Source organism: Pagrus pagrus (assembly GCF_965226575.1).
Source record: "Pagrus pagrus genome assembly, chromosome: 20".
Taxonomy (NCBI): domain Eukaryota; kingdom Metazoa; phylum Chordata; class Actinopteri; order Spariformes; family Sparidae; genus Pagrus; species Pagrus pagrus.
In genome coordinates this window covers 10,155,672-10,178,383 of record NC_140207.1, presented here as the reverse complement: position 1 = coordinate 10,178,383, position 22,712 = coordinate 10,155,672, and the positions used below count along the sequence as shown (strand labels likewise).

At 41.4% G+C, this 22,712-nt stretch overlaps 1 protein-coding gene across 3 annotated transcripts; it reads right to left on the bottom strand.

The window, feature by feature from the left end:
* Window positions 1-12,307: 12,307 nt before the first annotated feature.
* On the bottom strand, window positions 12,308-17,604 carry adcyap1a (adenylate cyclase activating polypeptide 1a). Of its 3 annotated transcripts, XM_084340456.1 has the most exons (7): window positions 17,267-17,604; window positions 16,957-17,061; window positions 16,255-16,389; window positions 15,524-15,628; window positions 14,595-14,729; window positions 13,936-14,056; window positions 12,308-12,502 (listed from the first exon to the last, which is right to left on the bottom strand). In XM_084340456.1, exons 2-7 carry the CDS (start codon window positions 17,052-17,054, stop codon window positions 12,494-12,496), a joined length of 603 nt encoding a protein of 200 aa, XP_084196582.1. In that variant the 5' UTR covers window positions 17,055-17,061; window positions 17,267-17,604; the 3' UTR covers window positions 12,308-12,493. The 3 variants fall into 3 exon arrangements, with proteins under 3 accessions (XP_084196582.1, XP_084196581.1, XP_084196583.1); XM_084340455.1 differs by lacking the exon at window positions 12,308-12,502 and having other exon boundaries at window positions 13,755-14,056; XM_084340457.1 differs by lacking the exons at window positions 12,308-12,502; window positions 15,524-15,628 and having other exon boundaries at window positions 13,755-14,056.
* Window positions 17,605-22,712: the final 5,108 nt, after the last annotated feature.

The following is a 22,712-nucleotide window of genomic DNA, read 5'->3' as shown; positions in this document are numbered from 1 at the left end:
AAATCTACGTGACTCGGGCACAAATATCAAGGAAGAGGTCAAGTTTTATTTGCGTTTTGTTTAGTCCCGTTCACTGACTTCCTTCCTCACTCAATCCCGGACGTTAAAGCGTCATGCGACCAAATAAAGTGCACTGTTGCCTTGAGTAAACTGTGATAACTGGGGATGAACACTGCTGGAAAGATTTGGGATAATGTAAGTGCACAACCAAACAAAATATCGTCTAGTTGATTTTAAACATTTGAATACAGAATTATTACATGTATATCTTAAACTAAGTTTGAGAGATTGTCAGAAACAAATTCAATTTCATTACACTGTTTTATAATTTATTATATATCATATAAGTTTTATAACTTATTTTAAATATGAGCAATACGGCATAAAGATACCTTCAGATTTCTCTTTTACAGCGTGATCAACAAACAGCTCTTTTGTGAGTCTCTCTAAGTCACTGTGGCACTTGATGATGTCGTCCAACAAATATATGACATCATTAGATAGGTTCAAATGGAGCACCAGGACATAAGGAGTAACATAAAGGACATAGGATGACACCCGAGAGTGTTGCCCGTCCACTTGTTCCCATACGCAAAGAAAAAGGCTTTGCTGAATGATTCAGGGCTGTCAGCAGAAATGGCGCACTCAGTCTTTTTTAATAAGCTCAGAGCTCAACAGTACAGCTCGCTGTCAGACAGTAATGGTGCTGATTCCGACATAAAGGTTTGTTTGCTGCTCACTTGTGATTTTTCAGCGCGTGTAGGGGGACAAATAAACGAGCGTTGTGCATTTTTCAGGACTTAAAGCTTCACGAAAACCATTGATATTATGAAAGGAACACAACTTTTTGTCTGCAGCTGCCGCTCTGCTGAGTTGCTCGTGGTTTGTCTTGCATCTCCATCACATCTGTGAAATCTTATTTTGGAATTATTTATCAGCTACAAAATGATGATGTCAACGTTCCTTCAGTCGTTGAAAGTGTTTTTTTCAATCATTCGCTCCCTGCTGCTTCATCAACACTTCCGCCCAGCAGCATTACCTCAGGAGGAATCTCAGAAGACAAGAGACTTTATTTCAGGAGCAGTCACTGTCTGCTAAGATGAACTGTGAACAGCTAAAGATAGAGGCTCTATTTTAGTAACTGAAGATATTAAAGATACATATGAAACAGGCGGAGGCAGAAGATGAATGATGGCACGCTCATTCAGATCTTGGCCGACTACAAAGCTGCTTTTGTTAAACATTCAAAGGTTATCTCCAGTCGGCGGAGCACCGGTGTAATTATGGATGTTTAATTGACAAAGGTTAGTTAGCTGCTGATTAGCGGTCAAGCTGCAAATTAGCACAACATCTGAAAAAGAAACCGGCTGCTATTTTTTGGTCATTAACCCAGTGACTCACTACATAAACTCATTACAGTCAGTGCGAGGTGGTATTTCCGGAGCACCTGCCAACATGAAAACAAGATAATTTACATAATGTGTCCTAATATTAGCTCTCAAATCTGCATCATCAAGGAGATGTAGACCAAAATAAGGAAACAAGAAGTGGGGCTGCTTGATGATTGGCTTCTTGTTAATGCCACTGAGTACATTTTTTCACTTAAAGATTTAATATGTAAGCATTAAAATGTCAGAAATCCACAATTTAATTCAAGGTAATGGTGCTTTTCGTTTGGTCTTCTGTAAGTCTGCGAATGAGGCTCAACTTAACGTGAATTAAACGAAAACATTACCTCGCCCTTGAACATCTGTGCCCGAGGCATGTCACAGATTTTCACCAGCAATGGCGGATGTTAGCCACATTACTTTACTGTGTGTGTATCCATGCGTACGCATTAAGGTCAACTCTGACTCAACTCAGCACTCACCAGAGACTCCGTTTCTCTCTCTTCTATGTCCCCTCTCCTCTGTGTCATGTTACGTTCATGAAGTAAAGTCTGTTCGCCCTCCAGCTCCAGTCAGCAGACAACATTACAGAACATAAACACCCGACAATGGAGGTCACCTCCACGGATCACTGCTGCAGTCAGGTTGATAAACAGGCGTGAAGATAAATCCACTTTTGTGCGTTTGATTACAATTATGAGGCACAGAAATATAGTTACTTGTTACTTTTCAAATTAAGATTCTACATGTAAAGTATATCAATAATAATAATAATCAAATAATATAATCGTACAACACCAAAAGTAGTCACTTTGCATTTCTTTTACTTTTTGATTATTTATTTATTTTTTTTACATTTCATGCTAATATGTCTGTTCTTTGAATCAAGCAAACATTTTTACTTGTACAGTAATGGGTTGGGGTTTTTTTACATGGTGGCATTACAACTTTTACTTTAGTAAATGATTTGAACACTTCCTCCATCGCTGGTTCACGACATGTAAAATCCAAACAGGGATGAAGTAGTCATTTGTTTCACTGTGACAGGGATCATATTCAGAACAAGCTAGCTAATCATGTATGACAGGAAATTAATTCCCTCCACAAAGCAGACTGTAATGGTCATGCAGCTATTGCTCAGCTAATTTAGAGTTATGTCTCAGCTTGAGTCATATCTAATTACCTTTCCTATTCATCATCTGTTTATTTGTGTGTCATTAGGAACGTGGCCACTTAAAAGGGTTAAAAGAATCCATGAAATCTGATTAGGCTGCCGCTCACTTTGGCAACTGGAAAAGACTGATGGGGAGAATCTCCAATGAAGATGAATAACAGGAGCTCCTCTTGAAATGCCAGCCCAGAGCAACTGCTGCACTGATGTGGAGCGAGAGGAATGAATGCAGTCTTTCTAGAAATCAGTGTTGATTTAGCTACATACAGTTTTTATGATCCAATTTTTACAACTTGTGTGCAACTTCTTATTTTGAAAAGATGTATTGTATTTAACATTAACAATAGATATGATGTTAAAAGATGTTGCTCATCGCTGCTTTGCAGTTCCCCCCAGCTCTTTTAGCTCTTTTAGCTCATTGTTTTGGTTTTGGAGCCCACAACTTTACTGTTTTGGTTCACTTTCACTGCTCATGAAGCAGTGTTTCCAGCATGCAGATGAACCAGTCTAGCTGGTGGACAGTGGAGCATTTAGCAGCTAAAGAGCCAGATATTTCCCTCAGAGGCTGGTGGAGACCAAAAACAGAGCTAAAAGAAGAGTGAACATTGGACTGATGTTACAAGCTTACGTGATTTTGACAACGCAACACAACTTCAAAGCTACTTCCTAACTCCTTCATTTAGACAGAATTAAAATAAAAGTTGTCACGACAAAGAAATAGTTACTTGTGCTTTTCCATCATTTCTTTTTATTCATTTTCATTCGTTACCACTTCTGCTTCCCAACACGTGTCATTGTCAAGATGTCAGATATCTTTATGTGTTATGTGATCTGGAGCAGAGGTTATTGCATCACAAACAGTCAAAAGAAAACAAAAGAAGTCAAATCTAAGGGAGCCCTAAGTACCTGTTTCCAGAACTTTTAATAACATTTGCTAGTAGCTCAGTTGCCATAAAGAAAGTTCAGCTTTATTCACCATAGTTTTGGAGCATTTTTAGGACTTGACCATGAGATGTTATTACATTTTTTGTCGTTTATCATTAAATACTGGCTGAAATAATTAATTATTTGTTGCTCAGGTAAATGTATGATTTCAATCTGTAGCAAATAAGGTTAAAAAAAAAAGTGTGATGCTCTTTTTTTAAGAAGATGAATGAAGGCTGTGGTCTGGTAGCCTGTGATTTATCTCTGCTCGGCGTGTACCTGCTGCAACAACAGAAGACGGGTATATCCACGTCAGCACAAGTGAGATAAATTAACTCTACCTCTATATTTAGCCTGATTTAGAGCAAGAAGCTGAACTGATTTATTACCACCATCTCATTGGTGTCAGATGAATGATGAACGTCTCGGTGTGAAAACTACCACAACAGGAGACTTTATAGCCTTGTTTTTCTTTTTCCTCCGTGACCTCCCAACACATTAGGCAAGAGCGTACTGTAATGTGCAGGGAAGTGTGTGATTTAATTGTGTACATACCTGCCAAATCTCCCAAAGTGTCTGTGACCTTCTTCATGCTGTACGCTCGCAAAGTTACAGCCACTGTCCTTTCTCAGTGATGATTTCATGAGGTAATACGTCGTGCTAATGGATGGATCAATAGCGTGACGTCAGTGGATGCATATTAATGGCGCTGTGGCCCGTGTGTGAGCCTCGAGACCTACAGTAGCTCTAATGATGTGAGGAAAATGACATCAGGGGTCGGCTGACAGCCCAATAATGAGTACAGCGTTCAGTCCAAATCCAGGTACATGCTCCCCTACCTCTGGCCTCTGAACCCAGACTGCCCGTGACGTCTGAGCCAGGAGAATGATAATTGGGCTCTGATGCGCTGCACTTCGTCCACAGAGAGAGGAGAGGTGGAGGAGAAACACGAGAAACTGGTCGCGTGTGTTGCTGCAGATGTGCAGACTTAAAAAAAAAGAATGTGGAGATAAAATATTACTTCATTATGTTTGTTTAGATGTCGTTATGAGTAGAAATCCCAGCACTTAACGCCTCAGCAAGAGAGGTTTAAAAAACGGCTTAACAAGGTATGCTGTGAACTGCTGTCGGCTCTCTCTATTCCCTATGCACTCACAGAGCACAAACACACACACACACACACACACACACACACACACACACACACACACACATCACAGTCATCGCTGTGACTGAGACTACTGCAAACAAATTGTCAGCTGCTTGGCCTTTTCTCAAATGCCACATATCCTCTCGTCTCATGGTCCACTACCGAAATAAACCGGATACAAATCTGTTAAAACCTGAGAGTGAATTAATTAATTAATTTAATTGTTCACTGATCTTTCTGTAATCGAGTTAAAGTTTCAAAGCTGCCACAGGAATGAGTCCTAATCTTAGCATGTTTTGCACTTCTGGTTCCTTCCTTTCAAATTCGAAGTGGGTTTTTTTAATAGGTTTAATAGGTGTAAACAATTTTATAATTAGTCCTGAAAATAATCAGCAGATTGTTCAATAATAGAAGTTCTGGTTGATTGCAGCCCTTCCGCCTGCAAACGATACGGTTCAAAATACCCACGTACAAAAGTGTCAGTGGGATTTGCCACTGCTGACGCTGCTCTACGCCGACTCCTTCTCTCTTGTGGTTTCGTCTGATGTGCTCTACAGGCATCAACTGACGTCAGGTGTGTGTTGCATTAGTAACTCAGACAGAAGTCAGCACCTTGGCTCAGTGATGTCTGAGTCTGCACAGCAAAATCTCCCTCAGGTGTGCTATTGATTACAGTCTACAGCTGAGACTGAATCCTTGAGCGTATCGATGTAAGTGAGGCTGCATTTTGTTGCCTTGAATTTAAGTATCATCTGTAAGATGAGGATTTCTTTTTGATTATTCACAGGTTAAAGCTGTACTCATCGAAGTCAGACTCACCAGAGAAATCAATCTCTCCCCATGTTCTGTAACGGTCTAAAAGCTTTTCACGATGCTATGACTCAGATTCTTGTCTTTTTCTGGCATGGGTATGACGTTTAGGAATAGATTGAAGACTGTCAAACAGTCCAATCGATGGCTTCAGAACAAAAATATTATGATTTTTCTTTGTTGCCTTACCTCAACCCTACTGTACCTAATAAAAAGCTGAAAAAGAAAAAGCAGGCATTAAAAACAGATTTCTTTAAAGAACATTATCCAAGTTTTTGCAGGATTGTCCTAGATTTTAGTGTCAGAAGTCAGAAGTCCACAAACTGGCTAACGATTTGCTAACATTAGCTTCCATATGGCGCCGGTCATCATACCAGACTAGGAAAGGCTGTCGCTGCAAAGCCTCTGAGCGTATTGAATTGAGCAAGAGTGCGTTTTGTTGCCATCAATCTCACTATTTATTTCTGAAGAGGAAAGTGTGTCATTTCCTCTTTCAAAAGTTTTATAGTCTGACTTTAAAGAATTGATGGGAATCAAGTGTGGAGACGCAGAAACGCTTGTCAGAGATTTGACATGAATGAGATTCTTGCCATTTTCTCTGACGAGCGGAGCCGCACTCGAAGAGATTTGATCTTGGCACAAAATGCTGGTGATTCACAGCTTCAACGAAAAATATTAGCACAATAACTGGCCTTGAAAAATGAGTCAAACTGATTCAGTTGGGGAGAATAACTTAATACCTCATATCAGACACCTCGGTCTGTCCGTCTCCTTTCAAGGGTGGAAGACGACGGACCCAAAGTTTCAGATTCTGTCCACTTAAACGACAAACATCTCTTTTGCTGGATGTCTGGCATTAAAGAAATGACATGTGTCACCAGTGTAAATACAACAGTAGCTTTCTGTCATGGCTGAACTTTTGCACTGTGCTGCAGTCAGTCAAGCGGGGCCCAAGAGACGGCACTGATGAAAGGGCTTCATGTGGATTCCCCCTCCAGAAAGCTGTCACTCACACGACACCCCTGAGGAGCGGGGGAGTTCCTGGGCTGGAGCTCCAGTTTAGGGTTGGGGAGAAGGAGTTGCATGTCGAACAGAGACAGTCTGAGCGTTTCAGGCAGCGGTTTACCAACAGCAAAGTCAGATTAGAGAGGAGCTGAAAACAATGTCGAACGATGGCTCCGTATAAAGTATTTGATTATATTCACTGTTCATTTTAGGTAAAGACAATTTAGGAAATACAGATTTTTGCATCAAACATCCTCTTATTAATATTATCATTAGATCTGTGCAATTACGTCACATTTTCTGAGCTGGCAAGTCGTTCTTCTGGCTTCCTTGTGATGAGCTTTAAGTCCTACTCTACTCTACTGTGTTGTATTTATCAGGGTTAATGCTAATATAGACTTTTTCTAACCAATGAAGGTCACTCTGTGTGGATATTAACCTAATGACATGGTACAAATTACATGTGAGAAGAAAAAATGATATATAACATGCAAATCAATAGAAAGTTTCTTCCCATCAGCCAGACATTTACTTTTGTCTGCCGTATTTCTGCATATATGACAATAATGTCAGTCATGTCTGTATGTTTTGAGTCCAGTTTGGGAGTGAGATGGTAAGTCTTACACAAAACATTTTCAGATTATTCACTAAAGCACGTTAGCATGGTGACCGTGGATATAACGAGGAAAATCTGGATGCAGCATCGGAGAAGGAGTCCTGCTCATTCCTATGAAAGGCCATGAAGCCCAAAAACCTCGACATCCCGGGTTTTAAAATGACTGGGATCTGCTGCGTTGTTGGGCCCAAAGAGCCTGTGCCTGGCTAACTTGAATGGGGATGACATGAATTAAATTGTGCGGCTTGTCTAGACTTCCTAAATGTAATCAGACGGAATGGCTCAATTTATGATTGTAAAACGAGTCATTCTGTAGGCTCAAAAAAATATACCGGCCATTTTACAGCCCCTTCTTTCACAATTTGGTTTTTCGAAGCCTGGTGTTCATCCTGTGGGCTCGATGGTGGCGTTAGCATTTAGCTAATAGCATCACTGTATCTAACTACACCCACGCAGAGTGCCTAGCATGCCACTTCATGGAAAGATGACTCTTTGGCACAGATTCACAGAGCTGCATCACGGTTGTATTTTTGTTGATTCCCTTCCGACGACTTGCTCAAATGTACGATTCATGTTTCCTCTACAACTGTGGAGATGTTTGTACTTTTAGCACATTTTCTATCCGTCACAAATCTGTCTCGTCTCATGCTGAGCCGTGTGAACAATTTGTGAAAGCATTTGTTATAGTGTGTGTGTGCCTGTCTGTGTTGTTCTTTATGTCTGTGCACCTCCATGAATCACTTCGCATTACTCAACCTCTGTTTTCCTCGATCTATCAGCCCCTCCCTGCCACTCGCCACTGCAGCCAGTAAAAGACAACATAGCTGAGACTGAAGCCATTTGAGTGAAATATATCCAGGGTGATCTTTGGGTGCCCGGGAAGGCCACCGGCGCCCCGCCCAATCCCGACGCATCCTCCTGGGACTGGTTGCTTGGCAACACTGGCTGATTGGGTTAGCAGGGTTAAGAAAGGGTCTGGCACGGGCCGGAGGAATCAGATCACTCCCATTGATCATCTTCTCCCTGCGCTCCTCTGAGAGCTGAGGCCACGGCCACAAAATCAAAGCCCTGCCGTCGTGTCTGAGAGGGGTTATTACGCACACAGGGGAGCTGAGAGAGACATGCTGGGCTTTGTGCGGTCGCTCGGTCTGACATCCCATACCGCACATCATGGTGCGATGCTGCGACCACTCACAGTCCCAGGCGATGTGATTGTAGTTGAAGACCTGCCCGAGAGAGAGCAGGTCTGAGCTGGCGTCTACAGACGAGCCGTCGATGTCTAGAAAAGGTCCTGACCTATTATCAGATATTATGAGATATGGGGGGATCTATTTGAGGTGATTAGCTGTAATGTGGATTGACACGCGAGGAGGACGATGGCGTGGGTGGTGGTATTCCAAATGCCACCTGCTGAATCCCCTCAACAGGAGGGAGACGCATTGGATTGATGAGCAAGAACACTTTTTTGTCTTTATATCACAGTGATTTCTAAACAAATAATTTGTATATTCAACATCCTGCTCCTGCTCATGGATGAAAATCACTATGAGCCTGATTATGGGTTTACAGGGGAAAAAAATGTTGTATATACGGAGATATTAGACCCTTTTCACTGCATACATTTTAAAATAAGATGTACCTTTATTGATCCCACATAGAGAGCCAAAGTCACGCCCCTTCCGGTCGACCACCTTATTTTTAGCTAAACTGGAGAGAGACAAATACTTTTTTGATCCCGTTTGAATTGTGCCATGAACTACACGTACAGGTATGATGTTTTGTCAGTTTAAAAGATGATTTTACGAGTCCAGAAAGTCGCAGTCGTAAATAAAGTAAAATATCATGTAATTTTGTGTGAAACTGCTCAGTCTCATCGTCTCCCTTAACACACGTAAATCTGACCTTAAAGGACAACACAATTGCATACTGTGTTTGTTTATATTTGGCGGACCCTGCCACTTTTCTAACATTATATAAACAGTATATTTTTTTTTACTTTACATGAAAAAGCTGATTCTGAAGCAGATCATTGTGAAGTGAAGTGATGATCTGAGGCAGCGTACCTGCAGCTGCTCCTCACTCCTCTTCAGCTGCACTTCCATCAGACACAGCTGGTGCAGGGTCTGCACATGAGCCCTGCTTCTGGCCTGCCGTTTTTTTATTCCCATTTGGAGTCCATCTTTTTCTTCAGGCTCCTCTTGGAGGCGGCTCACCTCCACCTGCCTGCTAGTCACCTCCTGCTCCTTTACTTTGGAGTTGGGCTCCTGAAGTGGTCTAATTAAAGTCTAACATGAATTAATTAAAACTTCTGTACTTGCGTTATGTTCACCTGCAATAATGTGGATCTTGAGGCCACTTTGGGCCTCAGACTGTAAAGACAACGCTGCCATATTATCACCCTTAAAGTCGACGCAGCTAAAGTGTTAGCAGGCAGTTTCCTATTAACACCTCCAGCAGACAAGGAGCGTTAGTAGCATTCATTTAGGGTTGTGCCTATATCCGTCTGAAGAATCTTCAATAGTCAATCTCCTTTCTCACTTTACATGTTACGAGCTAATCACTGACTTTATCTTCAGTTTGGTGCTGAGCAGGGAGTGAACAGCTCTGAAAACAGCCTGCTGATGCTATGAGAGTAAGTACTGTAAGTAACTTTATTTATATCGCACCTTCTGTGAGCAGAGACGTCACAAATTGCTTCATAGAGGCAATATTAATAAACAACACGTTACATGAAACACAATAAAAGCCGAGAAAAATCTAAGCTAATGGGTGCTAAAGTGTCCCCCTCTGCAGCACCTTCTCCTTCAGTTTTCAGCCTAGATGGAGGAAGCAATCCCCGATCGGAGCCCCTTAAAGACATGCTGATGACATAGGCTGGGATCCTTTATATCAGCAGGTTACAGAGCTTTATAAATGATTACAACTTTAGACTGGATTCTGTATTTGATGGGGAGTCAGTGGAGAGCATTCAAAATGGATGTCACACCTCAGCAGCAGCGTTTTGCGAACGATCCTGAGGCAGGTAAAAAGGACTTCGGAGCTCCTCCTTCATACACGAAGGCTCATAATTGCACCCACACAGACACATGGGAACCCATACATGCAGCCAGAGAGAGAGGCGCAAGCATAGATGTCAGAAACTCAGATTCATGTTATAATCGTTAGTTAAAAACATTTGTTTTTGTTCAATTTTTTGACATGTTTCTCCTGTCACAACACTGTGCTCATGCTCTGGTTCAGTTTAGACACACAACCCACTTGGTTAGGGTTGGGGAAAAATGCTGATGTCACACTTACAAATGCTGAAACGCTGCAGTCGGGTCATAAAAATGTAAAGTCAATGTGATATGACACATTTTGTAAACGTGTCATCATGACATGCAGCCTATGACACGTACAGATTTGAGTTGCTGTGGTGCCAACATTTTATCCCAGCGACTGGGCTGGTTACATTTTGATTTCAACCAAATGTAGCCTGTTTGTAGTTTCTGCGTTTTGCCTTTGCAGGATAGGTGATAGATAGTTTTACAGCCATCTTTTAGGCATTCAGGTTCAGTGTCGGTAACTTTCAATGGCATAACTTTCAAAACCGAACTTTATTTGATATGATGAGCTGAGAGATTGTTCGGAAGACACAAAACCTGAGTCCAGCGGGCGCAAGATGTCCGTCAATCAAAGAACATGGGATCTTAACCAGGCCTCTGATAAATAATCCACACCTGAACTTTTCTGAATTCACTCAGCTACTTTCCTGTGATTGTCTCAACATTTTTGGCACTCATTGTGTTGCCGCCCCTGTAACTTTTCATTTGTGCTGGGCTGTGATGTTTTTCATTGGTTAATACCTCATGATTATGAAGATCTTTGTCTCGCATAGCTGATGATCCACATGCTGCTCAGCTGAATGGGAAGTTCTCCTGGTTTATTTATGTAGCTTCTCTTCTGTTTGTTCACCCTGTTTGCCATTTTGCTTAGGAAGTGGCACCTAATGACCTCTATACTAGCTGTGATAGCAATTTCCTTAATGGTGATTTCATAAAAGGTGCACCAACACCTTCAGGACACTCAAACGTCCTCTTCGACGAGCCTGCACTCGGACGTTTATCTCTTAGCCTGATTTGTACTGATGCTGGTGGACACTGAGTTGCACTGCTTCTAACAAAGAGCTAGCTTCCTATCTGATTACACGTGGATGCATCCCCTCATTCCTCTGCATGTGTAGCTGAAACCAGTCCGCTCCGGCTCTTTTTGCTTCGCGCGTCCACATTGTTGTTTTTGGCACAAAGTGAATGTACCAGAGCTGAGACCGGCCAACTGTTCCACCAGTGCCACAGGCCTTCGGTGGCGACTGCTGAAGTCCCGGAGAGGTGCAAAGAGCAGCGAGGCAGTGCGTGTCGCGGGCTGGGCGATCCCTCCCACGTCTCTTTACTCATGCTGTCCCGAGGGGAGGCAGACACCCGGCCAACTGGTGTCACAGTTCCTCCGCCAAAAAGCCACTGAGTCACCGCGAAAATGGGGCAGAGATTCGGATCTTTTGCTCTCGTTTTCACCCGTTTATCCTTTTGTTTCAGTGGCTTGTGAATTAGTTTTGCAACATCTTGTAGTTGATGACCGTCCAGACAGTCACAACACATAATACCCAACACCGGTGAAGAGAGGAAACTTCTCGTTTTTGTTATTTCAGCATGAATTTAATGTTTTTTTACCCCAGCTGATAGGTGTGTGTGTGTCATAACTGTCTTATGTGAGTGTGTGTGGTCTTACTGATGTGTCACACTGCTAATGTTTCCCTCTGTGACTTGTCTCTTTGGTTTCTGTCGTCTCTCCTTTCTTACGCAACATCCTGTTAAAAGTGTCGAGGGAGGGTCTTTGTGACTCGCTCTCGTCCCTCTCAAATGTGTCCTAACTTACAGTCTTCTGGTGACATTGGCTTCAAAGATTAGACGAAATTTTTTTTGTTGTTTACAAAAATTTATTCATACAAATCTTACAACACTTTTTTTTTTTTTTGAACATTTATTGACTTGACCCTTGCAGATCGCCATTTGAAGTAGTAATCTAATAGCCACTTTCTACACAGTAAATATATATATATATATCTTTGATGATTATTTCATTTGAGTAAGGCTATTGGCGCTTTTCATTATCATACATATAATGTTTCATGGAGAGCAACGGGGGGGGAAACTGATCCTTCCCTCGGTTTTTCACAAAGAAAAGGTCTACGTCTAGTGCTCTAAAAAACAAGAGTGCAACAGAAAGCAGCGCAAGCGGGGAACGCTTGACGTCTAACAGAGAACAACAACATAAAAAGGGTGAAATGTAAGCTGATGATGTGCAGCATTGTAGGGCCACTAAATAGCCATCTGTGATTCATGGCGATTTTTAAAGTCGATGCAAGGCACCACAGCCGCAAACTGCTTCCTGCGTCACAAAGCCTAGAGGAGAATGCAAAATTAAAAAAAAAGATTGATACAGTAAACACAGATTGAAGAACTTTCTTACCCTGCTGTTTTTAAAGCTCAAGTGTGCGTCCCTCCCTCACAAATCCCTGGAGTAAATCAGACTACTGTAGCTCTGGCGATGTGATTTGTTTAGCTCGTAGTTTTTGCCTGAAATCAGCGTGTTCTCGGTCAATCCTGCTCCCTTTATTCCCCCTCTCTTTATGTGTCTTTAAAATGTTTTTTCGTGTCTGTCAGTCAGTCGACTATGGCAGCTTTAGCGTCACACGGACCACTTTAAAATGTCCAATCACAGCTGTGTTCTTCACGTACAGTTTCACAGTTACAAAAAACAGTTTGGCCTAAAAAAAAAGGTAAAGCATGACATCAGACTGAGAGCTTCTTGCCAGCGGTAAGAGTACATTCAGGTAAATTCTTCGACACATTACAGCTTTTGTGTAGAAATGTCAGTGGAGGAGAACAGAACACAAAACAACATCCAGAGATGACAGGTATGTATGTTTGCAGTAGTCAGAAAGCAAGCAAAACCATCTAGTTGGAATCGTCTGCACGGATGCGGTGGCTTAGTGCAATTACTTTAATCATGCAATCTACTGTAGTTTCTTTACATTGGTTCACATGACAGAAAAAGGGAAGCACAATAGACCCAGAAGGTTCAAACACAAGAGTTGAAACTGCCTCGTTACGTCTCTCACAAAGAACAAATCAATGGGTAACTAACCATGTAACAAGTATCATTTCTTGTTTTGTTTTTTTTATGCGTTTTTTTTTGTTTTGTTTTGTTTTAAATTTGCTCGATGGTGCTTTCAGATGCTAGTGATACTTATTATATGGGCAGAGAGAGGCATGAGAAAACCTTCAGCAAGAGTAAGAGGTTTCCAAACACACAGGAACCAGTCGATAGAAACACAAGATTGGCACTTTACACGAGTCAAAAGGTGTAAGCTCACTCTGTAAACACTGCGGAAGAAAAGGACAAGAACAACCTCAGGAGTACTCTGGTCCTCATCTCAGATTTGGGATTTTCTTTTGCTTAGAAAAACTGATGAATTTTGAAAGTTTCTAAGGCCAACAGGGCTCTCATCTGGTCCGACCCAGATCTACTAAATAATATCACTCCAGCATCCATAAACAGGACGCTGATAAATCTGTGTCTTTATCAATCGACAGTGATATGTATAACATATCGGTCTGAGCAAAGTCTCTCCACATTGTGGGATTAGCTGGGATTAAAAATGAGTGAGACTCTCGAGAGACAGGAGCACAAATGAGGTGGAAGAAGAAGAAGAAGAAGAAGAAGTACGGGTTTGAGTGTTTTCGGAGCAAGATCACAAGGTGAGAAGAAAAAAGGGAGGGGACATGAGACGCCCCCGCGAGGACACGGCCTCGGGAAAGAGCCTGAAACTCACCGGATATTCGGGAGAGAACTGTTTCAGCCAGTCTCCCATTAAAGCCTCAAACTCATCCCCGTCCGGGAGGGCATCAAAGTCTATGTCTTGTAGGATTTGGTGAAAACCTATGTCTTCAAGGCTGTTGTGAATAGAGACAACTAAACTCTTAATGTCACTTTACAAAAAGCAGCATTCAAATACATTGATTGTCTTTTAAACTATTTATTTTCCTCACAATCATATCTCTTCACTGGACGTTTAAAAGACAGGGCTGTTTACTGAACAATTTGCGTCTCCCCTCGATCTAACAAAAATAAATCAATGAATACATAAATAGAGGCTATTTTTCTTTCTTTTTTTTTTTTCTCTTTAGAATGAACAAAAAATTGGTCCACAAAGTAGATATGTGTGTCCTCAAGTGCTTTAAGTACAAAATAAAAAACAATATTATTATCAAAATATTCATTTTAATGGCTTACTTCATACATAAATACATGTTTAAGAACACAAAAGCGATCCACTGATTGTTCAGATCTCAAAATGACTTCATCTGGGGGCTGCACACACTTAAGTTTTTTTGTTTTTCAGGGAGGGGAGGAGGAGGGAGGAGGAAAGGGGGAGGAGGATGCTACAAATATGCCAGCCGGCGTCCTTTGTTTCTAATTCTCTGTCTATACCTTTTCCCAAGGACTGCCGCCAGGTATTTCTTGACCGCCATTTGCTTTCGGTAGCGGCTGTAGCTGTCTGTGAAGATGCCGTCTGAGTGTCGCTTGGACAGAGGCTCTGAGCTGTCCTCCAGTGTTTTCCCCCCGCTGTGAGAGAGAGAAGGAGAGAGGGAGAGAGGAAGGGAGGGAGACAGGAGGGAGGTTTCACTACCGTCACATTTACATAAACATGACCTCCTGTTTGTACAGCCTGCGGCGCTGAGGTGAACAGCCTGGACACTTGGATTGAACTTTAAGAGGAAGAATCTTTGGATAATCAGATCTTATTCAAAGCAAAGCCGCCAGTCTGTGCTTTTATTTTGAAGGATTTCAGGGAAAAATCAATCAGATTTCAGCATTTGGTTGTTTCCAGGACACAGCAGGCAGCCATGCTTGAGAGATTTTGCCTCAATATCGTCACACAGAGGCCTTAATTTCAGGGAAATGCTCACAGTCTCTGTCTTTGTTCAACTTTAAGCCCACCTCAGGGCGATTTTGTGCATGTTTTCAACCTGTAGGCCTCCTCATCAGAGAGTAATCGTACCCCACCCTCCTCCACCGGGGACCACTGGGACTCCATCCATCCTATAAATGATTCATATGGAAATAAATTTAAGCCTGCTCTCTCGGCGCCTTAACGACAAGGCAGAGGGCTCAGACAGTGACACTTCCCAAATCAATCAAGTGCCCATTTGTGCTCTCTCATGGCATTAATACAGGCTGATTCAGAGGGCGAGGGCGCTGGGAGATAATGGGACCACAGACACGTATAACAGCGTGAATTATGAGCATTTAAAGGATCAGTACAAAAAAAGAAAAAGAAGAAAGGAAAAGGCACAGAACAGGACGGATAACATTGAGTTTAAAATAAGAAGAGGTGACAAACAAGAAGATGTTCTTACCCTACACGTTTTGCCATCAGAGAATGCAGATATTTCCTTGCTGATAACTGACCCAGCGCTTTCCTGTAGGCTTTATTAAACATGCCGTCTGCATGCCTTTCCGTTCTGGGATGATAGATAGCCACACAGTAAAAATCACCACACACCCACAGCGCAAGAGGCAACAAATTCAATGTAGCTGCACTGCAAAAACAAGTCAATTCTATGTGTAAGACTGGGCCTCAGTTGTTTTTTTGTTTTTTTTTTATTGGAGAGAGTTTTTAGAGTATTTCACTTGTGTCTTTGGGGTGTTTTCTGAAATTAATCTGCACTAAATGTTCTGCCTTGTTTCACTTTTTCTGCCGAGGAAGCCAATTTTTGTGGAATATTTAAACAGGAGGTGTAATTTATAGGTTTTGCAGCCAGATTTCATTGTTTTTTTTCCCCACTACTATTTTCTTGCAATTCAAAGATATTCATCCTTTAAAAAAGAAGCCTGATTTAAATCCACTAAGTTCTCCTGGGAATTCAGTTCAAACAGCTCTGATTTAGTGAAGTTCTGTCTTGAAATAATAAATAAATAACAAAAAGAAAAACCCTTTTTCTTCTGACAACATCTTGACAATACGTTACATCAATCCAGACAAAACTTAACAACATACGTGGACAGAAATAGGACTACAGCGATGAGGATGTTCAACATGAATGTCTCCAAAGACAGAAAGTTCAGGAACGGTGATGATGATAGTCACCTTTTCTCTGGTGGGTAAAACAAAGAGAAGACGTCGTCAGCGACAGACGGAGGGCTTCTCACATCCACCTGCTCTCCGTCATAATCCAGGGAGGGTAAGGAGTTTCCATCCTCGTCGTAAACCTCACTGTCAAGTCTGGAAAAAGGGCAGACACGTTGTCAGGATCCAGAATGGAAACAATTAAACCAAATTCAAACCGAGAGGAATGTGTTATAGACTCATTTAGAGACTTTTTATGTCTTTAATTATAAAATGAGCTTTATTTTACGGAATCATCCACCAGAAATGTGAAGTGTTGCTGCGTAAAAATGCAATTTTCTCCAAAAATCTGAACTCTAAGTCTTTTTCTTTCTACAAAAACGTAATCTATTAATTATCTAACCACACAAATCTGTGGATTAATGGCCGCAGGACACATTCACACACTGTACTCCACTGCCTCTGGAGCCTAAATCACACCACCGCCACTCCCTGGTGGATGTTTCTGCGCAATTATTTCTGTGTGCGCAGCCCTATGGATCGGCTGTCAGATGATGTTATCCAGTAATCCAATAGGCTATTATAGCCTCAGACATAACTAACTGTGAAGCAGACGCGCTCTTTAGCCTGCGCCCTGCTGCTGCTGAGCGCAATTACGCACAAGCTCTCCTCTCAAAAAAGCAACCTGAGAAGTGTATGAGCGATGTGTGAAGGTGTACGTACCTAACGCTGGGAAAGCTAAGCCCCACAGGTGAGCAGTAGACGCTGTAATGCATTATGAGTCCATAGATGAGTAAGGCTAAAGTCGCTTTACTAGACATTGTCCTGCTGCAAAAGAAAAAAAAAACCCGACATTAATCACACGTAAGGACAATTATTCTATGCATTTAAGTAGTTTCTATCATTTGCTGTAATATTTAGCCACTTTCACACCACACCTGTGAGTTTAAAAGCAAAATAAATCATCCACACCCGACTTTTCCTCCAAACGCTGCCTACTTTTACGCTGCGTAAAAAAAGTGCCTCCTCTTACCAGTTGCGAGACGCTCAACGCGATCCGCTGAAGACCTCAACTGGGAGAGTGAGACAGGATCTCTATCTCAGTCTCTCTCTCTCTCCCTCTCTCTCTCTCTCTCTCCCTTCCTCTCTCCTCTTCCTCTGTTCCCCCTCAGTGAAGCGCCTCTCCTCTTCGGTCTCCTTGTGCGTGTTCCGAGTGTGCAGCCCTCCGTGCAGCCCGCAGCTCAGTTCTCCAGGATCTCTACGTGTTCTCGGTCATGAAGAAGCGCCAAACGTGTGCCGTCTGCGGAGAACTTCTTCCTCCTGCTGTCCTGTGAACTTAACTCCCCTCGGTTTTTTATTCATGAATCCGAAAGGCATGCCTTTTTCACTTGTCACGTAGGTGGTGGTGGTGGGGGGGAGTTGGAGACGAGGGGGGAGGTGGGCGGCTGCGTCATCGCCCCGCCGTCCCATTGGAGTGCATCCTTCTTCCGCGTCAATGAGAGACCCCGAGCCAAGTCATAAAAAAAGAAGAAGAAGGGGAAAAAAGAAGAATGGATCCTGAATTCAAACATGATCATTAATTAAACAGTGAGTTAATGTCAACATTTGACGTCACGCCATTAACTGGATCACACGGCCTCTGGAGCTTGGTGGGATGGAGGGAGCTGTCCAGTGCTGGAGCATGACAGACAGCCTCCCTTACACTAAAAATGTCTCCAATAAGGCTTCAAAGATGATTTATTTTTACTCCTTCTGTCCAACATCCAGCTCTCCACCTCTGTGGAGGTCAGAGGTCAGTTACACAACCAGACATTTAAGTGTTGTTCAGAGGATTTCACTCAAGGGACCTAACACAATTCATCTGAAACGTTCAAAAAGACCAAATATGGGCATGCATGCTTTTCACTGGACGGTGACGAAAAAGCTGACGTAGGAGAATATGTACATATTTAACATTAACTGTGTCGTGTGGAGCTGCCTGGTGCTGAAACATGACTGAAGGTTCCCGTCTCTGAGGCAGTCATCGGGTCCGTGTTCAACCACTGTAAAAGTCAGAGGTCAAGTTCTGTTACACAACCACACGATGTAGATTTAAGTAGGGCTGGAAAACGTGTCGTTACCCAGACTATAAGTCGTCTGAGAGTTTGGATGTGACATAAGTGTTCTTCTCCTGGGTTTAAAGGCTGCATTACGGTGAACTTACCAGACTGGTCTACTTGTTCTTGGTCATTATATGCACATTACTGATGATTATCGTGTGTTAATGTTTTGTGAAAGTACCGATAGCCATCCCATCAATAATGTCAAAATACCGATATAGAGGCACAGTCACATATCTTCTGGTGAAAACCCACGGGACCTTATTTTAGATAAACTTTGTATGGTAGTAAATGGACAGAGACTAATCAGTTTTGTCATGAACTGCACATATGATGTTTGTCAATTTAAAAGATAATTTTCCAAGTCAAGTTTGTCGTAATTAAAGTAAAATATCATCTAGTTTTCATGTTAAAGCGCTCAACACACGTCACCAACACCAACATGGTGCCAAGTTTACATAGAAAAGGTGCTAAATAAGATGAAAATCACAATAAATCTGTCATATTGACAACTGCAGTCACGTGGAAGGAGAGTTGGTCAGTTCTGTGACGTTTAAGTTACAAGTTTTTTACGAGTTTTGGTGAGCGACTGTTGGCTGTGTCGTCTTTATAACGACGTATTTTCACAGTCTGAGATTTCATTAGTTATGTTGAAGAGCATTTAAAAAGTCCTGATGTTCCCACTGCTTTTCAACACAAAGTGGCGTCATGGGATGCAGCATGAACATATTGGGATATTATTTTAAGGACATATCACCCAGCTGATATAAGACTAACATATAGAGTTTTAACCTGAGTCATCTGTTCGAATGATTTTCGTTCGTGAACTTTGACATTCTGCTGATTTTGTTTTGTTTCTTATTTGAGGCTTTTTTGCTGTATTCCTTATTTTCCAGTGATAAAAAGGTACGTCAGTCTCCTGGGAAAACCATGTGTTTCCACTAGGGGTGTCACAATATCACAATAATCTTTTGTTTCTTTTGTTAACGACTTCACCTGGCCGCCTTTTCACTCGTAATTGAGTGTAATTTATTTGCCTGAAACAGACAAAACACACAGTTTCTATAGATATCACAATGTGACACCCCTGATTTCAACAACAACATCATCTCTGAGTTTCGTGTTTCTGTATTTTTCAGATAATCCAGTTTTTAGGCGGTTTATTAAGAGGAGGAACCTTGAACGTGATAACACAGCATAAGTAAAATAAATAGTTAATAGTCACCTTACTTGGAGCTACGTGGCTTTAACTGGATGGTGACTAAAAGCTGACGTATGAGCCTGTTTATATATTTGATGACGATGTTGTCTGACAGCTTCTCATCTACAAACATTTTCTCCAACTAAAGCACCAAAGAGAAGTCTCTGACGTACTTCACTTACCTATATTTATCATCTCCTTTCAACAGTTACAGTCAGAAGTCAGTCTCAGTTATAGAAAAAGACACTCAATAGTTTGAACCTGAGTCGTCTGGTACAATCAAAGTCTCTTGAACCACGTGACGTCTCTTTTTCAGACATTTAAGTGACGTTTGACACAAACGATTCATAAATATCAATGAATAACCTGAGTCCTGTGGTGGAGAAGTCAGTTCGGTAAAAGTGCCATCACAAAAATATAAATATAAGTCCTGACAAAATGAATCTAAAGGGCTCTGCAGCAAAGGAAAGAGTAAGTGACGCTTATTTTTGTAGCAGGTCGAGGTCGAGCTACTTTTAACAAATATACGTAGGTTACTTAGTTAAATCCGGTGGTTGGGCCCCTCTAGAGCCGGAGAGATTGATTTTAGGGATCAAGACAGGATTTGGAAGGAAATAAGAAAGAAATCAAAGTCCTGCCACTCAAATTTAAAATCATTTTATGGACTTATTTTTCTAATCTTGTCTTTTTTGTGAAATAACGGATAAATGACAGAACCATCAGGAAAGTTTAGAGAGGAAATGTGTCTTTGAATAAACTTTTTAACAGCTCATAGACGCCTGAAACACGACAAGGGCTCATATTTAACTAAATATCGTCGCTTATCATGTGTTTTTAAAGCAAAATATAAATCTGAAAAGTAATAACTGCAATGGTTTTGTCTGAAATGAAGCAAAGCAGAAGTATAAAGTGGTACAAAATGCAGTAACTCAAGTACTAACACCTCAGAATTGTTCTTAAGCACAGTACTTGGTTGCTTTCCTTGAAATAGCTTTGTTTTTCTCTACTCGTGACCGTCTTCACAGCCTGGACACTTTTCATTAACAGTCAGCTGCGTGTCCTGCGTCCACAGAGGAATCAGGACCATGTGTTGAATCTTTAGTGGGTGATTCAGACCGGTCGATCCTCCTCTGGCTCTGACGTCGTGTGACGGTTAGAAACTTTGGATTCTCGAGATGCGGAGGAGAAAATGTCTGACGCTGAGCCGGAGCACTTTTTCCTTTTAGCCTGAGAGAGCACTGCGCCCCAGTGGTGATGAGAAGGAAGCGCAGCGTGGGTTTGCTTTTGGACCCTTTAACTCAGTGGAAATTAAGTAAGGCTAACACGAGAGAATCATAATGAAATCATCATCGTCTCCTATTGAAATGAATCACAGTAAAATGCTGATTACACAGCCGGCATGTCTTAATCACGGCTAAACAATATTTGAGCTGATGTTTCCAGGATATCACAGCTTTTTAATTATCTAATTACATGTGCCGAGCTGAGAACATTAAGCAGATAAGAATATTTATCCAGTAATCTGCTCGTGTTTGACTCAGCACACCATATAAGTGTCTTCCTGTCATAATCAAAGTGGAATATTAATAAACAGGCTGTCCTGAGGGAAGCGTTTTTAATCTCCTGGTGAAAGTTGGATGATGTGTTTGCTGTTTTTCACTCATAATAAAACTGATAATAAAATACATGTACAGTAAGTTTAAAAAAAAAATAAGGCTCCTGACAGTAACTCATCAAAGTCAGATAAAACAGGCTGCTGCTTGCTCAGATGTGTCTGCAAACAGCAGCTGTGTTAAACTCACGCTGTTTCACATCTTTTTATTTGGAAAGACAGCTGCGAGTAATCATAGCGGATGATACCGTGTGTGTGTGTGTGTGACTGAGCTTTATCACACCAAACGAGACAGGTGAAGAACATATGACTCACTCTAATTTGAGCGCTGTTAGCTTTTTATAGCGGCCGCCTGCTGCTGTTGACATGTCGTGTTTAAAGGGTTTTATTGAAGCTAACAGCCTCATGACTCAAGTATTTTAATACTCGCCTTTTACGACCCCGGGTGTTGACAGAGGGTGGCTTTTTAAATCTAATTTCCAAGGTGTGTGTGTTTGTGTCCGGAAGGGCTGAGAAGAAATGAAAAGAGCCACAAGAAGATGTGACACGCCGAAACCAATGTAATTTGGTCAGAGCTTTTTACAACATGTGGGTCGTTTGTTCCTTATTTTAAGTTTATCGCTTAAAGGAAGAGTTCACCCAAAAACGAACCTGATGGAAAGTCAGGTGAAGTTGTGGAGTCTAGCTTCACAGCAAAACAGTGTTGCAGCATTATGTTAAAGTACTGAAGTAGACGGGGACTTGTTTTAAAAGGTTTTAAAGACCTAAGGTTAGAGATGACTCCATACAGCTCATCCGGCGTAATCTACTGTGAGTCTCCAGAGGCCCTGAGATCTCAAATTGATGTGAAAAGACGTTAATAGTGTTGTGTTTTCATGTTTTGCACAGAATGTATAACAATGTGTGTTTGACAATGTGTCTACAGCTGAGAAACGCATTCACTGTATCCGGATTTGTCATATGGAAGCTTCCATTTGACTCGTTCTGTGGTTTTCTGAGGCTGACATTTAAAATTCCTTGTCTAAAATTGATTGAAATAAAGTGGCCAACAACTATGTACGTATAGATAGATAGATAGATAGATAGATAGATAGATACAGTAGATAGATAGATAGATAGATAGATAGATAGATAGATAGATAGATAGATAGATAGATAGATAGATAGATTAGAGATCCAGTAGCTTATACAACACATTGTACAAAACACAGATGCAATCATATAATAAAATAGGATAAAAAAGAATATGTAAACAAGTATGAACAGAATATAAGGTTCAGCAGTGCATGTGCTGTATGTTCTGCAGATTAAAGTGATTAAAGTAAATAAATAAATAAAAATAGTGCAAGAATAAACTAATAGTGCTGATGATATAAATTATTTTGTTTTGATGGCCTTTGCAGATTTGGCTCTTTAAGTAAACTCTTGCTCAAGGGTTCTTTGTGGAACCAGAGATGGTTTTTCTATGACATCGCTCCAAAGAACCACTTTTGGTTCCAGTTCGTACCTTTATTTTTGTGTGTGTGGCTGTCCTGCAAGAACCACACATCTCTATAAAAGTAAAAAC